A 21,983-nucleotide genomic window follows, 5' to 3' on the forward strand; every position below is an offset into this window, starting at 1 on the left:
GTGCTATTTCAGGTCTCTTCCACTTGTAAGGCCACTAATGCCATCACAGGGCCACACCCTTATGACCTCGTCTAACCCTCATTACCTCCGAAAGACCCTACCTCCAAATACCAGCAACATGAATTTGGGGATTAATTTCTAACACATGAGTTTAGGATGGTACATTCAAACTATAGCAAAAGAGCTAGGGATCAGAAATATGACCTCTGGATGGACACAGCTCCAGACCTGATGGAGGCAAGGACAGCATGGCCTTCCCAGAAAGAGGCTTCTCGTCTGTGGTCCACATCGTGGAGCAGAAGGCTTAATGCTTACCTTTTCCAACAAGCTCTAGTCCCGTGTTGATGTTTTCATCTGCATGTTTCTGCCTGTAAGTATCCTTGTCAGGTCAGGTCAGAATTTAATTGTGTTGGCCAAAGGCTGTTACAGGAAATATCATCACTCAGCCAACTGTTTATGACTCTGGGTACATCACACAGCTCCTCTGGCTTCATTTTCCTTCCGATGGTGGGAGATGAGTTACGACTGCAGCATTTTCCCTGCATGCCAGGTGATTCTTTTTGCATTTTCTCTTATAGCCATGAAGACACTTCTGCTTAAGTAATTAAATTGGTAGAGACAATAATGGGGATAAAATTCTTAAAGAAATGTATGTAGGCAATGAGAGCTGTAACATGCCACCACACTTCCCAAAGGATTATTTTCCTTGTCCAGATTAAACTGCTACATTCTTTAGTGTGAAGTTATTTTCCAGATAATAAAGCTATTTTAGGTGCTTACTATAGTCAATGTACATACATTTTCATACACAGAGATTTTCTTTCTTATTCAGTGGTAAATTTTATCCTTTAAGTATAAGGAAGCTGGAATGTAGCTCAGTGTAAGAGCACTTGCCAAGCATGCACGAGACCTGGAATCACCAAAACAAAAAATGTGAATGAAACAAAAGTTTCTGTATTACCTTCCACCCCTGTCTTCCAAACTCCTAAGAGACCACTGGTCAGCTGCCTTGCCTGCTGCAGGCAGACTTGACACACTGCAACTCCTCCTTATCTCCTCTCCCTGGCCCCACTGGACAAGGACTACCTTGATTGTGGACAGTGCCTTCGATGTTTGACTCTGAAGGGCCACCACAAGACCTGATGTGAGTATAGCAGATTCCTTGGTCTGGAGCTAGGAAATGGGAGACATTAGTAGACTGAAGGAGATGAAGCTGAAATGGAAAGTTCTAGAAATATGTGAGGCAGAATGACCACAGTGGGCCTCCTTTGCATCCAAAAAAGCAAAAAAGAAAAGTCAGCCTGTATTTTTCTCTTGACTTACAGTTTCTTAATTACTTTAGTTTTTATCAAATCAGAGTGAATCAGATCTTTAGTAAAAGTTGAGTATTTTGGCAGTCATAGTAAATCCTCCTGTAAACTAGTGAACCTCACTGATAGAATGGAATCATAGGGCCACTTTTTTCCAAACACCATCCAAAGGGGCTCACCCACTGGGATAACCTGGAAGGTGGCGAAACCCCTGTCATGTTGAGTTGGACGCTCTGATTCCTTCGACTCCATGAAAACTCATGCCAAGGCCTGATCCATAGAGTCTAACCTATCTTGGAATCAGTACTTGAGGGAGGGAGAGAATTCATCTCATTACTACTTTGACTCTGTATTTAACTTGAGTTTTCCCATTTACAAAAAAAGCAAGGAATCCTCACTTACCCATCCCATGTTGCCAGCCTGGCGACAGATCAGTGTGAGACTCGCTGAGTGATGCAGAGAACAGGGTCTATGCAAATGAAAGACAATCATAGCCACGCTTGGCACACCTGAGCCCACCATAACCTTTGGGTGGCCTTCTCAGAAATTAGATGAGAGCTGATATTTAATAAAGCTCATGGTTTTGAGAAAACCACGGGAGTGAATCTTGGTGAGCGGATTTAGGCTCCTGTGACCTTTCTATGCCGTTACAAATAGTGTCAGCGGGTTGACGCAACGCAGAATGCACTTGCTGTTGTAGAGAAAGGAGCTTTACATCTTTATTAGGGGTTTTTGTTGCTGCTGAGAATACTAAAGCCTTTCCTTTCACTGGCCTGAACTGGGGGCCAGTCACGCTATGCATGAAGGGACCATGATGACCACGTCTGTCAGGGGTCAGTGAACTATGGATTGCAATGCTTCGCAGAGATATTGCATTTACTGCAAAGCCACAGGCATGGCCTTATTATTTCATCTGCCTCCAGCCATGTGGACGTGGAGGACAGCTAATATGTTTGTTTGCTTGTCTCTGTTTTATTAGTCTGTGCTAGACTGTGTGGACCTCTGGCCTACAAGGGCTTGACTTTCAGCATCCCTGATGGCTTAAAGCAAAACATGCCTATGTCTTTTATTAAAAAGTAGGAAATATCTCCTACCCACAAAATAATATGTCAAATGTGTGTCCATTTTGAAGAAGAATAAAATAAGCATCCGTGTGCCTATCAGTCCTCCAGGGACAGTAGCAGTACTTCAGGAGCCCTGCCTGTCCCCACCTGGAGGATCAACCAGCTCATATTTTGTGTTAATCCTTCTGTCGCTTCTCTAGATAGTTGTACTGTGTAGATATCCCCCAACAACACATGTAATTTGCCTATTTTGGGGTTTTATATAAGTGGAATAATCATCCTATATGTATTCCTCTTTTTCTTTTTTAACTTCACATTAACTATAAGGATTCTTATACCAGTTAAACTGGTATAATGTAAAATTGTGAATATGCCTCAATGTATTCATTCATTCTATTGTTGATGAACATCTAGACTGTTTCTGGAAATTTGCTGGTCACACAATGGTGTGTGACTATTCTTGGATTGTGTTTCCTGGAACACAGGTGCAAGAGTTTCTGCAAGGTTTGATACGAAGGAGTAGAATTGCTGGATCTTAGCATAAAAATAACTTGAGGCATGCTACAATGTTTGCAAAGAAGTTTCATTAATTTAACCACAGTCAGCAATAGACAAGCAGTATTTGTTTGTTTTTCTATATCCAAATTTAGAATTGCTAACCTGATACAGTAAAAATGATGACCTAACTCTGAATGTGGATGATTTTTGGTATTTGCTTAATTACCAATGGAGTAGAGCATTTTTGTTCATAGGACATTGGCATTTCTTCTTTTGTGAAATTTCAGTTCTGTCTCTTACACATTTTTCTATCGCTTGTCCCTTTTTAATTAATTTTTTCAGTTTGTTACCCATGCATGGTACTAATCCTTTGTCGGTTATACATATTGTAATATCTCCAGGTGGTTGCTTTTATTTTCATTCTTGTTAAGCAATATCTTTTGCTGAACAAAATTTGCTTGTTCTAATGAGGCCAAACTTATAAATCTTTTCTTCATGGATTAGGCTTTTGTGTGTTGCTTAATATATTCTACCTAGAGGTCATAGAGATGAACTATTTATTCTAAAAGTTTTATCACTTTCCCTGTTGAGTTTAATAAAAATCCACCAGGGACTTATCTTTGTATAGCATGTTAGGAAGACAGGCAGTTTAATTTTTTAAATCTGGAATAAGGTTCCTGCATCATTCATTGAGTTGTTGATTCCTTCTTCACTGATTTTCAATGCCTTTCTGTGATCAAGCAAATCTTTATACAAGCATAGGCATATTTCTGAGCACTTTATCCTGTTCCATTGGCGTATTTCTTATATCCACATCAATATCACACCATCTTCACTACCATAGCTTCAGTAAAAAATGAGGTGTCAGCAAGACAAGTCTTTCTTCCATGTTCTTTGGTTGCACCTTAGGTATCTTAGGTTTCCTGATAACCATAGAATCGACCCATCCAGTTTCATAAAGTCTCTTTTTGAGAGTTCCAATGGCACTTTAACATGGATCATGTTTTTGCAATTTAATTTTTGTTTATGAATTATTGAGATATCCTCTGAAGTCTTCCATTAAAGTTTTCTCATTTTCTTCATGAAACACTCACGTGTACTTAGAATTTATTCCCAAGGAAAACGTGCACATCTATAACTACCATGATGGTAGCCTTAACACATAACATTTGAAAGTGATTAAATTCCATAAATTATTTAATCTTTTTAAGCTTACCAGTTCATAGTTCATTCATGATTCTTTTGAATTTTATGTCAATGGCAAGTGATGACCATTTTTTTGGTCTTTTTTTTAATTCCAATTCACAAATACACACACACACACACACACACACACATATATACACACATGCACAATTTTACTGTGCTCCTTTTGTTCTCCAATAAGGAGTAGTAATGTGAGAATTCTTACCTTATTCCTACTTTAAACGGAATTCTTTTGACATTTCACCATTAAATGTGTGATTTGCTAAATGTCTATGTAGTAGCATTTTATTCATTCCTTAGGGAAATGATATTTCCTTCTGTTTTTAATTTGCTAAGGTTTTTAAAATCATGAATAGATATTATATTTTGTTGACTTATTATTTTGCATCTCTAAAGATAATCAGATGGTATTTACCCTTTAAGATGTTAATGAGGTAGATTACAATACTCTATTAAACCAACCTTGTGTTCTTGACATATAACTAAGAAGACATGAAGGATAGCCAGTTTTTTACATTGTAGTGTTATAGAAAGATCCAGAATATTTAACAATTTAAACCATGTGTTAGTTCATCAGATTTTAATTGAATAAATGCTGATTTATTTCTCATTTATTATCATTTTCAGTTTCTTCGTTTGTAAAAAAAATTGGTTAAAATATTTAGATGGTATTACAAATGTATGTATTAGTAGTATCTTTATTATTCTGGATCTATATGCATGAAAAATAGTTCCATTTTCTTCATTCTTCCACCTTGATCTAAGTTGAAAATAGCAAGAAAATCACTGGTTTAGCTTGAATCTTTCATTTCTCCCTGGTGTTACTCTCAGGAATTAATGGTTGTGTGAAAAAGATCACACCTTGGGTTTCTCAGTTTGTCTCTGTTCCCAGCTTACTGCAGATAACCCCACATTCTGAAGATGTCAAATAATTGCAATGCAGTAACAATAACAACAACAAATCAATTTCACCTGTATAACAGATACCTTCTACAGAGTTCCTGTATACCAGGCATTATACTAGGCCAGGTTTTGTGTGTTCTACATGTGACTCTGTCGGGTAGATAATATTCCTGTTTTATAGATGGGGAAGCTGAGTTTAAAAGAAGTTGAGAATCCTTTGCTATTCAGAAGCTTTGTAGTTTGATGTAGTTCCACTCATCTCATTTTTCTTTTGCTGCTTGTGCTTTTGACATCATACCCAGGAAATCCTGGCCAAGCCCAATGTCATAAAGCTTTCCTCCTTTGAGGGGGTTGACAGTTCCAGGTTTACATTTAAATCTTTAATCCATTTTGAGTTGTTTTTATTTTTGGTATATGAATGGTATAACATAAATGTCCAGTTTTTTTTCTTTTGCATGGGGATATCCAATTTTCCCAGTAGCATTTATTGAACGGACTATCTTTTCTGTATTGTGTATTCTTGTACCTTTGTCAAAAATGTACATGTGTGGTCATTTCTCTTGGCTCTCTACTCCATGTCATTGGTCTATGTTTGCTTTTATGCCAGTATCATGGTGTCCTGATTACTGTAGGCTTGTAATGGAGTTTTAAATCAGGATGTATGGTGCCTCCAGTTGTATTCTTTATCAAGATTGCTTTGACTAGTCAAATTTCTTTGTAGTTGCATATTGCTTTTTGGATTTTTCCTATTTCTGTAAAACTTACCACTGGAGGGACTGGGGATATAGCTCAGTGGTAGAGTACTTTCCTAACATGGTCAAGGCCCTAAATTCAATCCCCAGCATACACACACACACACACACACACACACACACACACACACACACACACTGGGATTTTGTTAGGGATTCCATTGAATCCATCATCACATGGAGTAGTATGATCATTTTAATATTAAGTCTTAAGTCTTATAATTTGTGAACATAGGATGTCTTTCCATTTATTTGTGCCTTCTTAAATTTTTTTAATCAATAAATTATACTTTTTCAGTGTAAAGTCTTTCACTTCCTTGGTTAATTTTATTAATAAGCATGTTATTCTTTTTGGGGGTGATTATAAATGTTTTTTTCTTAATTTCCTTTTGAGATAGTTCATTGTTAGTATATATAAACACAACTGATTTTCCTATGTGGATTTTGTATCTTTACTGGATACACTTATTAATTCTAAGGTTTTTGGGTGGAATCTTTAAGGTTTTCCTGTATCTATGATCATGTCATCTTCAAACAGATATCTTCCTTTTTAATTTGGATGCCTTTTGTTTCTCTTTCTTGCCTAATTGTTCTGAGTAGGACTACCAGTTTTTAATAAAAACTGGCAAAAAAGAACATCTTTGCTGTGTTCCTGTTCTTAGAAGAAAAATGTTCAGTTTTTCACTCTTTAGTATAATGTTAGCAGTGGGCTTTTCATATATGAACTTTGTCATGTTGAGGTAAATTCCTTTGATACATAGTCAAAGGCAACCAATAGAATTGGAGAAATATTTACAAAGTATGTATCGGATAAGGGATTAATATCCAACATATACAAGAAAGTCTTATAATTGAACAACAACAATAATAATAATAAACAATAGCCCAATTAAAATGGCCGTGGGTAGACATTTCTCCAAAGATGTAGAAATGACCAATAGGTGTATGAAAAGATGTCCAACATCATTCATCACCAAGAAGATGAAAGTCAAAACCACAAAGAGATATTTCTTCTTACCTAGTAGGAGGACTATTATTTAACAAAAAGATAAGTGTTGCTGAGGATGTGGAGAAGTTAGCACCACTATGTACTGTTGGTAGGAATATAAAATGATGCATCTGCTGTGGAAAACACATGGCAGGTCCTCAAAAATTTAAAAATAGAATTATCATATACTCCAGCAATCCCCTTCTAGGTATACTCCCAAAAGAATTAAAATCAAGATTTTTTTCATTTTTATTAGAATATATTCATTGTACTGGGGGGATTCATTGTGAAAATTCTGAATAGGCTTACATTGGTTAACTCACCTCCCACCCTCTCCCTCTCTCAGTACCCCTCTCCCCACTCCACTTAAAGTAATTGCAAGAGGTGAACTCAAGATCTTGAAAAGATATACATAGTCCCATGCTCATTGAAGCATAATTCACAATAGTCAAGATATGGAAACAATTTATTTCATTGTTTATTCATTTATTCATATGTGCATACATTGTTTGGGCCATCTCTCCCTCCTGTCCCCCATCCCTTCCTTCTCTCCCCACCCTCCTCACTTCCAGGCAGAACCTGTTCTACCATCTTCTCCAATTTTGTTGAAGAGAAGACATAGTGATAATAAGAAAGACTTAGTGTTTTTGCTAGTTTGAGATAAAGATAGCTATACAGAGAGATTCCTAGCATTGCTTCCATGCACATGTGTGTTACAACCTGAATTGGTTCATCTCTACCAGACCTCTTCACTCACTACTTCCCAGTCACCTTCCCATAGTGGCCTCTGTCAGTATAGATTATTCACTCCTCTAGAGTGGGCACATCAAACACTGGAAACAATTTAAAGGTCCACCATGTATGACTCCAATAGAACATTATTCAGCCTTCAATAAGCAGTAAATTCTGTAATATGCAACAACATGGGTGAATCTGGAGGACACTATGTTAGGTGAAACAGGCTAAACACAGAAAGTCAAATAGCACATGATTACACTTACATGCAGGATGGAAGATAGTCAAACTCATCGAACCAGAGCAGGATGGTGCTTTCCAGGGGCGGGGAGTAGGAAGACACAGGGAGCTGTTGTTAGAAAGTTTCAGTCGTACAAGTTCTAGAAAGCTGTGGAACAACATCATACCTGTAGCTAATAATAGCTGTATTGTGAACACTCAAACATAGGGTGCACTTAGAAGTTTGATGAGAGGATAGATCTAATGTTAACTCTTCTTACCACAGTAAACATTTAAAAATAAATCTATAATATAAAAATAGGTTGAGTTGCATGCTTTAAAATCCTTCAAGATGAAGCCAGGTGGGACTGTCACCCTTCCACACCACAATGCTGCTTCCATTGCTCCATTGGGGTATTATCAATGCATGTGAATGCTTGCTTAAGACTGTAGGAAATCTAAACCCCCAGCATGAAATAATCCAAGTTTTGTGTGCTAAATTGTGATTTAATTTGAGCAAATCTCCTTCTAGCTTACCTTCTAGGCAAACCAAAACAATCCATTCCAAGAGGGCTGGAAGTTCACTTTGAAGTAACAACTTTCCATTTGTATTTGGAATCAATGGAACATCTTCTGGCCTCCCGATGGGAAAGCTGGACTGTGAGCTTTGGTGTGAATCCTCGTGCTCTTAACTACCTGTGTAAATGCGCCAGGTCATAACTCACATCTCTTGGAAGAAGTAATAAGGAAGATAGAATGTGACAGGAGGGAATGGCAAAAGTCTTTCTTCAGGGGGCCAGTACCTGTCTTCCTTGTCTCTTCACTGTAGAAAGTCACCTCATTGAGAGAATCAATTTCCTCTGAAAGTTGATTTGAAAACAGAGGATAAATACCCTCATCTCCACAGGAGTCTAGGGAGAATTCATGTGGCCAGTATGTAAGACACTTTGCACTCTTGGATGAGAGTTATTTCTGGCATAAAAGAGCTGTTGTCTTAACAACCTGTTTCTCTAAGAACTGGAGGTTGTCATTCTTTTTATTTACCAAGTCTTCACAAAAATGACCTGAGGAACTGGCAGAGACAACTTCTTTGTGTGTGTGTGTGTGTGTGTGTGTGTGTGTGTGTGTGTGTGTGTGTAGTATTGGGGTTTGAACTCAGGCCTCTGCTTGTTAGGCAGGTGCTCAACCATATGAGCCAACACCCAAGCCCCCTCCTTTTTTTGGCTTTAGTTATTTTTCAGATAGGTTCTTGTATTTCTCCCTGGGATGTCCTGGACCATGATCAGCCTACCTATGGCCTCTGGTAGTCAAGGTAGGAGGCACATAACTCTATGCTCTGCTTACTTGTTGAGTAGGGATCTCCCTAACTTTTTGCCAGGCTGGCCTCAAACCACAATCTTCCTGATCTCTGTTTCCCCAGTATCTGGGGTTACAGGCATGATCCATCTCACCCACAAAGGCAACTCTTAAGGTGGTCAAGCATAGTGCTTCTGTAAAGTGAATGGTGAATAGCAAGAAAGGGGCGTGGGGCAGAGGTGGAAAGGGACCTTAATTACTTACTGGTGAAAGGACAGATCTCTTTATAAGAGGAACTATCTGATTTATAAGAGTTGTTGCTGGCTCTCAGTATGACTGTGTCTGAGGTGTTGGTTGGGGCTCCCTGCTCCCACAGATTGACATCTTATTCCTTGGATCCTAAAGGTTTTGTGTTCTTTGTCATCATCTTTTAAGATACTGCCTAAGCATGGTGATACATGCCGCGGTCTCAGCTACTTAGGAGGCAGAAGTAGGAGAATCACAGTTCAAGGCCAGTGTAGGCAAAGTTAACGAGGCCCTAGCTCTAAAACAAACTAAAACCAAAAGGTCTGGGGCATGGTTCAAATGGTAGCACTGCTTGGTAAGGCCCAAAGTTCAATTCCTAGCACCAAAAAAAACCCCCAAAAAACAAAAAAATCACCGATGTTTTGTGTCAGAGGAAATATATCTAAGGTCTTGTCAACTAATATCTTAATCACTTTATTCAACTTGTTTTTCAAAATGTATTCAGTAACTACCAAGTGGCAATGCTAAGGTCAGGGACCTAGCAAAACTGGTACAGTACACATGAAATGCTACAATGTCAGCGATGGGATCAGGGTACACCCACACACAAACATACAGAAGAGAGACATTACCATGGCCTGCCTCTGCCTCAGTATGTCTACACTTGATCCACAGAGAGCCTGGGCAGCTACAGTGAGGCCAAAGAACAAGATGGCAGCAAGAAGAAAGAAGGGATCATTGGTAGGTGATGAACATCTAGAAGTTTTGCAGTTTTATTAAAGATTGACTCTAACAGAACTGAACTCCAAGAGCAAATTGGAACATACTCTTAGTGAGGTTCCTGTGGTGTAGCGGAAGGCCACTTGATTGCCACCATTTTAAATTTGTGGTGGCCCACCAGTGTGTGTAACTGTATCCCTGTCCTTTGATAGCTCTTCCTCACCAGCTTCTCAGTGTGGCCTCTGTCCACCACTTCCCTGGGCCTCATCCCTGCCTCCAAACCAAATGGAGTTTTTGAGGGTTGAATTTTTTAGGCTTACTTTACATAGAGCAGATTAAGGGTCTTCCATACTTCCCAAGCCTGGGAAAGACTGTGGCCTCCAAAGGAGGTCATTTTTAACAATGAAAGTGACCAGAGGCATCCAAGGTAGGTGTGCTCTTGGCTTCTTGCTGGGAAATACAGCTGCTTGATTTCTAGGGTGTTACTAACAGATTCACTTCAGAATGGGAAGTCGTTTTGTTTCTCTGCATGTGTAGCTCTTTCGCCATCATAAACATTTTTTCCCTGGCACTTTGTTTCTTAGGTCAATACTTAAGAGAGAGCAGCATGAACATAAATTCTGCAATTTAAGCAAAAGTTTGCAAAGGCAAGAGGCCAAGCTGTCAAGGCTCACTCAAGCCAGAGGTTTGCCCATATTGCTGAGGAACAGAGAGAGGTCTATCCTTCCCATGCTCTGATTTAAGACAACCTAGCTGAGGGAGAATAGAATGAAAGCTATGATATCCTTTCTTTCTCTTTTTGGCTGAGTGTGTCAACATTGAGAGGCCAAGAGAAGCAATACCTAATGAGCATTTGTGATTGTTTTTCTCAGCCAGCCAAATACAAATCCATTGCGCCTTCATGTCTGAGGAGAATTGCGAGGGTCCACATGTTGAGTTGCCTGACTCTGGTGTTAGGAATGCCAGATCAGCCATTTTGTGGGTTTTTTTTTTAAACTAGGGATGTACGAATTGCCTATATCTCAGTCCTACCTGTGCATACTAAGACATCATCTTCACCATTCGATGAGCTCACTGGGCTGTGAGGCAAATGTAAAATCTGGTTTTTGATTCCCAGTCAGCTGGCTTTGATTTGTGATCTTAACCATGAGGATGAGTTAGATTACCGCAGAGGGAAAGCAGGTGTTGAAGGAAGGGACGAGCAAGGGAATTAACATGTACTGAACATGCTCAGTGCTAAGTCCTCCAAAAGGTGCTTAATGCCTAGTACTTTATATAATCCTCACTGTGACCTTGAGTTGGATTAGTATGCCCACTGTTTAGATGGTCAAATCAGTTGATTACTTTCTATGGTTTCACAAATAGCACATGGTAGAAATAGGAGATGGTTCAGTGTCCCTCTGATGCTTCCTTCTTTGTACTCCGCTAAGACAGACATGAAAGCAGTAAGTTGCCTTACTGGTAAAATCTTGTAAAACTCCATTCTGGTTAGAAGGAGAGTCTACCTTGGAACCTCCAGTAGTACCCAGGGAGTCTAGCTGGCTCACATTTTTCACTTCTATCATTTCTCTTCTCTCTAAAAGTGGCAGCTGCTGGAGTGTACTGCCCAGAGTTCTAGAGAGACTCTGAACCTTTCAAGGAGCTTTGTGCAGACAACAACTGAACTCAAACCCAAGAACATGACTGTGGAAGCCAGCAAGGAGAGGTGGGGGAGCCCTGCTCAGTGGGTTCACTTCTGGATCTGTAATAGCTCTGCTTGCTACTCTAGTTTTTAACCTTTTGCTTACTCTTTTTTTTTTTTTTTTTTTTGGTGGTGGTACTGGGGTTTGAATTGAGGGCCTTGAGCTTATGAGACAAAAGTTCTACCACTGAGCCAACTCCCAGCCCTTTTAGCTTTAGGTTCTTTTTCAGATAGGGTCTCATGCTTATGCCTGGGCTCGTCTTGGTCCATGATCCTCCTACCTCCATCCCCTGAGTAGCTTGAATTATAAGCATGCACCTGTATGTCCAGCTTGTTTTTTGAGATAAGATCTCATCAACTTTTGCCCAGGTGGCCTTGAACCATGATCCTTCTGTCTCTGCCTCCCAAGTAGCTGGGATTATAAGAATGAGTCACTATGCCTGGCCATTAACATCATTAATTTCAAAGTGGAAAGTCTAATGAATGATTGCAATACTTACATATGAAACCCTGTTTTACATGACTTCAGATATTCTGGTTATTAAGAATTCAAAATCAGTCAAGCATGGCAGCTCACTCCTATAATCCCAGCTACTTGGGATGCAGAGATTGGCAGGATCACAGTTTGAGGTTAGCCTGGACAAAAAGCATGAGACCCTGTTTGAAAAATAAGTCAAGCAAAAAGGGCTGGGGATGTAACACTTGCCTAGCAAATGCAAGGCCCTGAGTTCAATCTCCCCACAACACCCCCTCAAAAAAAATTCAGAACAAACACATTGAAAGTATTCCTTCATTAAATGAGCAGTTATTGTGCATCTTGTGTATGTATATCATACCCTGCGTGAGGCACGGGTATGAAGATGGTACTTGAGAGGTTCCTGCTCTCAGGTACCATCTAGTGTGTTCTGTAGTACTGCAGACGATTGGGCAGCTCGCTCCTCCTTTGGGTGGAAGGGAAATAATACCCAGAAGAAAAAGCAATTGAAGAGGACCTTATAGGATGAGCAGGAGTCTGTCAGGCAGGGAAGGTGGAAATGAGGAGTGGAGACATATTGTCACCGCGAAAGTACGTGGCATAAATTCTACACAGGCATCTAGTACCACATAAATTTTACCATCACAATTCTTATATCTTGCTGCTTAAGATCCTAATGTGGTTAACTGGCATACATTCCGGTTACCACCGTTGTCTAAATATGCCATTTGGTGCAGGCACATCTGTTTACACTGGGTATCGTTGGCATGCTCACACTAAGTTCACACGAGAAGAATTCATTTGGTAGGTGGCAATACACATTATGACAGTATCAACCACCTAATATTTCCTGAGTACCTACTCTGTTCCAGTCTCTGTGATATTATTCACAAATGCAATCTCATTTAAATTTTACAACAACCTTATGGGTTGAGTATTGTTGCTTATATTTTGCAGTTGAGATAACCGAGAGGTAAAATAGCATCGCTGGACAGGGTTTAGACATCAACTCTTTACTTACTAGCTATTTGTTTGACCAAGGGCAAGTCAATCACCCTCTGAATCAATTTATTCATAGTGAATTGGGAGTGGTACTACCAGTATACATATCAAAGAGCTGTTGAAATGATCTGTGTCATCCCTTGGACAAGTGCCTGGCTCCACTATAGGTCCCAATGAAGGATAAATATTTCTAGTTATTGTTTTCAGAGATTAATTTACCCAGGATTGGTCATGTTTTATCTGTCTCCAAAACATACTTGGGTGTTTTAAAACTGGACCTCAGATTCAATGACCAGGCAAATTTACAAAATAAACAAATTGTTGAAACATCATGTGTTATCAATAAACAAGCAAAGGTGAACATTACCCACCATCAAAGGAATTCTTGTAACTATGAGGTGTTAAGTAAATTGGCCTGAACACAAGGGAAAATAAATTCTGTGGAGTTTTGAATACCAATACATGGAGACAGTCACAAGATTCTCTTTCTTGGATTTTTGTTTTAGTGAACTATTTTATCTGCTTCCCCCCTACCCCAGTCTTTTTCATCTTTATCATAAATACAGGAATATAGAAGGCAGACAGAGTAAAATAAGTCTGCAGTTGGGTCTGTTAGGTAATTTCTTTTACATTTCACCTTATGTGCCCCCAATGAACAATTCCCCACCATTGACAACTTGAACTTTGCTGTTTTTAACAATTGCAAAATTTGGCAGAAGTCATTTTGATTCAAAACCACTGAACCTTGCAATCTTGCTAAATTAAAGTTAACTCCTAATATAAATCAGAGTCTGAGGCTGGGAGAATGAGCTGAGAATTGTGCTCGAAGGAGAAGACTGTGTGACATTTAGCAAGTGCTGGTCTGTGTTGATGCTGCCTTTTGATAACCCCTTTAAACTTGTGAATCTGAGCTCCAGGCCCAGCCCTGGAACTCAGGAGAGACCCAGATGTCGTTTGAAGACATAACTCTTATGTGTCCAGTGGCAATGTTACTTGGATTGTAGCATTCACAATCCTTTCTGGAGGGATGCACTTTGATGTTATGTCAAACCCCAAGAAACTACTTATTCTAGTTGTAGCTCAGGCTTCAATAGTGTCTCCAGGCTGAACAATCAGAGGGAGAAAAGAGGATGTGCCCATCTGTGTAATAAGAAATCTCTGACGGCAGCTGCACAAGGAAGGACGTTGTCAATACCAAGTTGTGCTTGGAGAACCTTGGTTTTAAATTGTCACCACAGCTAAATGACTCATCAGATGCTGAACAAACTTGTATGGGTTCCTTTTTACCTGTGTTTGCCTGTATCTTTCCAGTTGCAAACTCATCTATGATCTGCAGTCTAAGCTCTGTTGATTTCTGTTTCTTTGTTATAGTTCATTTTGCTTTTCTTTGTGTTGCGGTACTGGGGCTTTGAACTAGAGCCTGGCATTTTCTAGGCAGGCACTCTACCCCTTAAGCCATGCTGCTAGACTTTTTTGCTCTAGTTATTATTTGAGTAAGGTCTTGCTTTTTGGTTTGGGCCAACCTGGACCATGATCCTCTTATTTATGCTTCCCACTGTAGCTGGAATGACAGGCAGTCACCACTGTACCTAGCTATTGGTTGAGATAGGGTCTCATGAACTATTTGCCCAGGCTGGCCTTGAACTGTGATCCTCCTAATCTCTGCATCACAAGTAGCTAGGATTACATGTGTAAGACACCAGTGCCCAGCTTTATTTGCTTTTTGTCCTGGAGGATACCATAGTTTTTTGGATTATGGATCCCTCCAGTTCACCTTGGGGGTAAGAAAAGAGACTCGCCTCAGAAACTTGTGACAGGGTCATATTAGAACTGATTCCTTTCCCCATCTTTCCTGCTTTTGCTTAATCTGCAGCTTTCTCGTGGCTAAAAAAGAAGCTATTACTCATTTTATTAGAGGACCTGCCTGGAGACTGCTGAGCCTTCTGGAAAGCTGGATGAATCACAATTGCTAGTTTATCTTGTCTACAAACAGGAACGTTGTCTGAGTAGGCTATGAACTTTGACCTGGAACAGAGTTTAGATCCGGGACTTGCCAGCTATCATGAGAACCCTCACACATAGCTCTTTTAATTTAGTGATGAGCTCATTCATGTCCCCTGTCTGAGTCACCTCACCTGAGCTGGAATCAAGCGAAAAAGGTTATACTGGCTCAGAAAGGGCAGATGGTTGCATTACACAGGGTTAAGAGTTGATTAGAGCAGGGAGTAAGTTTTTAGTGGGTACAGAGTTTCCTCTGGGGAAGTTGAGAAAGCTCCAGAGATGGATGTTGGTGATGGTTGCATAACAGTTTAAATGTACTTAATGTCACTGAACTGTTCACTTTAAATGGTTAAAATGGCAAATTATAGATTATATGTATTTTGCCAAAGTTGGATTAGTTGGCTATGGCTGCCAAAATGCAGTAGTAGAGCCTAGATGGCTTAGACCACACAAATGCATTTTCCCACTGTCCTGGAGGCTAGGGAGTCTGAGCTCCAAGTGTCACCATGGTTGGTTTTTCTCCAGAGCCTCTCCCCTCAGCTTACAGAAAGCCATCTTCCCTGTGTCTTCACATGGACCTCCTCTGCACCTGTCTGTGTCCTAATCTCTTTTTCTTTAAATGAAACTAGTCAGATTGGATTAGTGCCTGCCCTATAAAATCCCATTTTAACTTCATCAGCTCTTGAAAAGCCCTGTCTCTAAATTTGTCCATTCCGGGAGGTAGAGAGGCTACTGCTCCAACTTATGAATTCTGAGGGAATACAATGCAGCCCATAAGAACAACAAAAGTGTAGTTGGGATTGGTTCATCTGAAGGAGTCAAAAATTTCAATTTTCACTTAGTGAAAATTTTCACTTAGTGGTTCTCAAATGAAACAGGAGAGTTGTCTGTAAGTTTTTTACAATTCACCTACCTAGGGACTCAGAATCTCAATACCTACACCTACATATTTTGAAATAACCTCTGTGAGAGCAAAGTCTGGCAGAACAGGAAGACAGGATAGGCCCCCCGCTCACTTTTATAGTTAAAACGTGGACTGCTGCTAGTCAATGGCGTCTCTTTGGAAAAATGGCCGCATTTAATTTTTAGAAATTGACCTGCATAGATGTAGATGATGTGGTTTTATACACACAAATCAATCACATGGCTGTTTTGCCCTTAATAGGCCTGAGAGATAAAGAATTTCATAACAAGTGTGGCCAAGGTAAGGGTAAAATAGAGACAAGTGGCATGAAAAGGAATCACCATGATGCTCTTCTGTGAGGATGAGTTTGCAGGGAGGTCGGCTGTCCCCTCCCTATACCTCTTCTCCCTATTGCCACATTGTACCACCCTACCCCAGCCAGTATTGTCCTTTTAAAAAAAAAAAGGTCAATTATGTCCTCGGTGAGTCAAATTCTACTCAAGGTAGGTAAAGAGTTGCTCTTTCCCCCAGCTTTCCATTACCCTTCATGCCTTGCAGTATGACACGGTGGAACAAAATTGAAATCAGGAACCCTGTGTTGGTCTACTTACTCTGCCTAATTATCGTTGGGATGCTGGGCCTCAGTTTCCTCTTTTTGTGGGGCATACAGAAAATGGCAATAGTGAACAGTGATTACAGATATGGAAGAAAAGGGGAGAACACATATGGGAGATATAGGAATAGGTAGAAAACCCAAAACATGAAAGTGTTTGCTGTCCCCACTCCAGAGGAGCTAATACAGAAACCTTAAAACAACAGAGGTTATCAAGAGCAGGGGATCAGGAACCAAAGTAAAGATCAGTTAGAGTTGAATCAACATGGGTCGTAACACATGGGTACATGAAAGCAATAGTAGGAATCTTTCTGTGTAGCTATCCTTAACTCAACTAGCAAAAACACTTTGTCTTTCTTATTAAAAACACAAAACAAAGCAAGTATGGGCTTGTATCAGAGGGACTGGAACGCTGCACCTGCCATCTTGAATGAGTGAATTCGCTTTTGACTCCCAGTTTCTTCAACATGGTGGAACAACCCTATCCTAGAATTGTTGTGGGGATTAAATGGGGCCGTGCATGTAAACTCTAGCAAATAGTAACACTTCATCCACATTCTACTCAAATTCAGGTTTCCAAATCCAGAACATTCTGGTTCTATGATTCCATATCACACTGACTCAATCTGATTAGAAAAGCACCTGTCTTTCTTGGGGGACATATGAAGAAAGGGCATTACAAATAGTCAATGCAGATTCATTGCCTGAGTTTTATCAAAGTGGAAAAATCCCACGTCCTCAGGGAAATAGCTTACTTTGATAGTAGGTGCTATGGTTTGGCTGTGCTCTGTAATCTCTCTTGTTGGAAACAAACCCCAGTGAAACAATGCTAGAAGGTGGGACCCAAAACGATTGGGTCATGAGGATGGAGGCATGCAGAATGAATTAATGTCATTGTTGTGGGAATGGGTTAGTTACAGAGAGCGTGGTTGCTCTAAAAGCAGCCTGCTTTCATCCCCACCTTCTCTTGCTGACTGGCTTGGATCCCTTCACCTCCTGCCATGTTATGATGCAGCATAGCAGATGCAAATGCATGCCCTTGGACTACTCAGTCTCTAAAACCATGAGCTACATGAACTTCTTTTCATTATAAATTAGCCAGCCTGTAGCATTGTGTTATAGTAACAGAAAATAGACTAAGAATGGTGGCCTTAAAGAGGAAGATAGCCTTGAAACAGGGTCGTAAAACATGGTAAGCTGTCAATTAAAAGCTGTAACCTCAGACAGCTGTAAAACATGAGGAATTGCCCATTAGAGCCATGCAAAATGTTCAGGATCCAGGCAAAGGGTACCCTGCAGAGATAAACACTCATTCCCGCATTCCTTTGTCTCCACTTGTAAATAAACTTTCCAAAGCAGGACTCCCCTGCTGTTCTTATCTAAACCTTAGGTCTCTAATCCACTACTAGCTCCTAATTGATGGGAGAGCACATTCCTTGTAACCTGATGCCCTGCACTGCCTTTTGAATATCCTGTAAATCCTTTGTTCAGTGCTCAGACACAGGTACACGTCTGAGCCCACTGGCGTAAAAAAAAATCTGAGTTCTCCACTCCTCTGAGTGTCGCTTGGTTTCTCGTCTGACTATACTGCCACAACAGCCTGACTTCCTCTACTTTCTAAATATCCACAGATCAATAGCAGCAGAGACACTGGGATGGAGTCTAGGCCAAGAGGTCAGCACACTCCGAAATAGCTCAGGTCCCATTAAATGTGTAAAAGAAAAGAAATACCCAGGCCTTGCTAGGTGATCAGCCCAGGGAACCAAATACTAAAGAGAAAGGAAGCAAGGCAGCAGAGTAGCTATGGTTAGCTAGAAAAGAGACTTTGAGAACACAAAATTAAGAGCAGAAAATAAAAAGATTGCCCTCCTGCTCTCCTAGCCGCTGGGCTCCTTATAACATTTGTCAAGCATGAAGAGATCGATTGCTTCATTAGACCAGGCCCACAACTCGGGGACATAAAGGGTGTGCAGCCTGTTTCCCGTGGCGAGCTACAGAATGCCCGTCCCCATTCCAACTCCAAGCTGGGGGCAAGCGAGAGGCTGACCCCATCTTCTCCACAGAGCCACTCAACACGTGTGTCACTTCCTAGGGGCTTTTGTTTCTGTTCCTAAGAAAATGGAGTCTGGCCCTGTTCCTTTGTTTCAACAAAGGGTTTTGAGAAAAATGTTTTCAAAACTGTTTCAGAGGAGTGACTAAAAGAAAGACTTCTGGTAATGTAGGGAGATTACAGAATTTTTATGTTGAAATACAGTGACCTTAGATAGAGATTTTCAAAGTACTAACAAAAAGAAAAAAAATTACCAGTCGTAATATATTCATATTCAGAGCAGTAGCTTCAGTAGCCAAGTCTGGGAAACTTGAAGACAGGATTGTGGTGAAGAAATTCTATCTTGATTTTGGAGATTATTTGTACATTAAAGGAACAGGGATAGAATGGCAAAGGAAATCCAGAAGTAAGCAATTTAGCCATCAGCTGTTAAATTCCTACAAAGGCAATTTCAAGCAAAGTCTACTTGGAGTCATTATGGAGTGACCTATGACCTGTGGGTAGAGCTTGGGGTGGGGGGTGGTGGCTCCAATTCCAAACTCACAGAACTTCCAAGAGGGCCAGGATATCATACCAGGTGCTAGATGTAGGGCAGAGCCCCGTCCTAGGAGCTGGGCAGGCAGGCCAGGTTGGGTTTTAGCAGAAAGCAGACTGGGGCAACTGAGCACCACTCAAACAATGGCAAGACATGGCATGCTCTCTCCACATTGGAGTTCAATGTCATATTTACAACAAAAGTACAGTGGTCGTAAAAGAGAGCTCAGGCAGTTGGAAGAACAAGATCTTGAGAAGTCAAAGAATGTCTGAACTCCTTTATTCCAGTCTTGTTGGACTGAAGCGCCCTTCTTCTGGCAGCAATGAACAGTGTCCTCAGGAGACAACTTGGCATAAAGGAAAAGAGACTGAGAAGGAGACAGAGTGAGAGGTAAAGAGACCATTGAGAACGGCTGACTTCCTTGTTTGCTGATACACTGCCTCACCCTCAGAACCTGACTTCTCTGTTAGTGCATTTGGGCTATGTATTCCTCAGAGTTCTCTAGAGGAACAGAACAGTAGAATATAATTATGTATATACCACATATATGCATATATTAATTATAAGATAGGATTTATTAGCTTGGTTTATGCAATCAGAGACTGGATAATCCAACAATGGCCATTTGCAGGTTGGAATGGCTGAGAACCCACTAACTGCTCAGTCCATGAAGCCAGAATCTTCAGAACAAGGGAACCAATGATGCAGCCCCAGTCTGAGGATGAAGGCCTGGAAGCTGTCACTGTGGAGTAAGTCACTGTGTGTCAGCAGTGGAGCTCCCTCAGGAAGAATGGGGCTTACACACAGGCCTGACTTCCTCCTTTCTCCGTTTTTAGTCCATTCAGCCTATTGGATGTTGCTGTCTACATTCATGGTAGGTCTTTCCGCCTCATTTGCTCTTGCACATGTCAATCTTCTTTGGAAACACCTCCAGAGACACACCCAGAAGTGTGCTTTACTAATCCCTTAGCTGTCTCCCTATCCAGTCAAGTTACAATCAAGAACAACCACCACAGGGGTGGAGGCGTGGCTCAAGTGGTAGAGCACCTGCCTAGAAAGCACAGCCCTGAGTTAAAAAACCCCCAGACTGACAAAACAAAAACACCAACCACCCCAGGCTGTTTTATCAAAACACTGTAAGTGGAACAGCTTAAACAACAAGTATTTATTTTTTCACTTTTGGAGACTGCAAGTCCAAGAGACTGGCGCAGGAAGATTTGTTGTCTGCTTAGGGTTCACTCCCTGGTCCATAGAGGACACCGTGTTCTCTCATGGTGCTTAGGACAGAGGAGTTCTCTGGAGCATTTTTCATAGGGACGCTAATCCACCCATAAGGGCTCTACCTTGGTTTAATCACTTCCCAAAAGCCCCATATCCTATGCCATCACCCTGCAAGTTAGAATTTCAGCATAGGGATTTGGGTAGGGGCCACAAACATTCTTCCTTCCTTGGGCTCAGATTCAGGTCTAGCCCTTCCTCCCAGATAATCGTGGGGACTTCTGCGAATGTCACCTGGTTGGAAGAGCAGGGTACCATGCAATACCGCCCCCACAAAGGTGGGAACTATGGGGTGGGAAGAACAGAGGTGGACAACATTCTGCTGATCACATCAGGAAGGAAAGTCAGAGCTTAACTCCAAAGAAGTGCAAACAAAGGTCCCTGCTAGCCCTGGGGATTCGAGAATATTCTCTCTCTCCCCACCCCCTCCCCTTTTCCTCCTGCCTGTGGGGGCTCGTGACACCAAGACCAGCTCTTCTCACATAATTTTAGCCAACTTTGGACTTCCCAGGGCAGAAGTGGAAGCCAAAGGCAGAGGGCCAAAGTAGCAAGTTTGTACTCTGAAATGGGGACACAGAGTTCCTGAGCTGAAAAAGGCCTCATGACTGGGGCCTTCTCATTAACAGATTCTGAAGGGAACCCTCCCTCTAAATAGGTTTCCCAAGAGGCGGGAAGAAAGCACAAGATGTGCCCCAGGACTTGCGCCAAGTGGCTTTTGTGACAGTCTAGGGTGGCTTCTTAGAGGAAGTCTCTACATTGAGTCAAACTGTGCCCAATTGTCAAGCTGGTCACATCAGCTTTTCCTGAATTCCGTGGCTCTCACAAACCCTCAGGGCCCCGGGATGACCAAGGTGCTAACGTGAATAGTTGTGACAGTGAGCCATGAATTTTAGTAGAACCTTTATAGGTTAACTAATATAAAATATTATCCTCCAGTGAGGAGATATTTTCCCTGGAGGTCATGGTCATGTGATTTGGCCAGTGTCAAACATAGCAGGGCCGAGATCACAGCTAGTTCTACTCATCCTCTCTGCTGTTTTGCATTTTTTAAAGATCAGGAGTGAATTCCTGATGGAAAAGTCTCAACACTACCTGAAGTAAGAATTGTTTGCCTAAACCAAGAGCTCACTGCTTTTAAACACCGTTAGCATCTAGTGGCAGTCTGGCTGTGTATAAGAAAAAGCAAAAACCTCAAAATAGACAACTTAAGAAACATCATCTGAAAGTCTAAATGGAAGTGTAAATTCCTTACCCTCTTTATTCTCTGCTCTTGGGGACATTTTGTCAGTGTTTTCTCTATTCCCTTTCTTTCTCTATTGTCCTTTTTCTATTGCCTGACATATTTGCCTAGACTCAAAATATTCAAGTGGGCACCAACAACATGGTTGCTTATGGAAATACACACTGTGCCTGAACATTTTGGTGAAAAAGCAAGGCGAGACTGCCATAACACTCCCTGATGTGTTTCTTTCATCTATACTGCAGTGTTGAGGCTTTTCTACAGTTT

General features: G+C 40.9%; 1 protein-coding gene across 4 annotated transcripts in view; it reads left to right on the forward strand.

The window, feature by feature from the left end:
* The window catches only part of Frmd4a (FERM domain containing 4A), a 601,438-nt gene that overhangs the window by 32,330 nt on the left and 547,125 nt on the right, over nt 1–21,983 (forward strand). For 2 of the 4 annotated variants that reach the window (XM_074056623.1, XM_074056624.1), the window contains one exon: nt 19,830–20,072. The exons of the other annotated variants lie outside the window; for them this stretch is intronic. In XM_074056623.1, coding sequence (XP_073912724.1) covers nt 19,920–20,072 — 153 coding nt within the window. In that variant the 5' untranslated portion in view covers nt 19,830–19,919. The remainder of the gene's footprint in view (nt 1–19,829; nt 20,073–21,983) is intronic. 4 annotated transcript variants of the gene reach the window in all.

Source organism: Castor canadensis, chromosome 15, assembly GCF_047511655.1.
Source record: "Castor canadensis chromosome 15, mCasCan1.hap1v2, whole genome shotgun sequence".
NCBI classification, from domain to species: domain Eukaryota; kingdom Metazoa; phylum Chordata; class Mammalia; order Rodentia; family Castoridae; genus Castor; species Castor canadensis.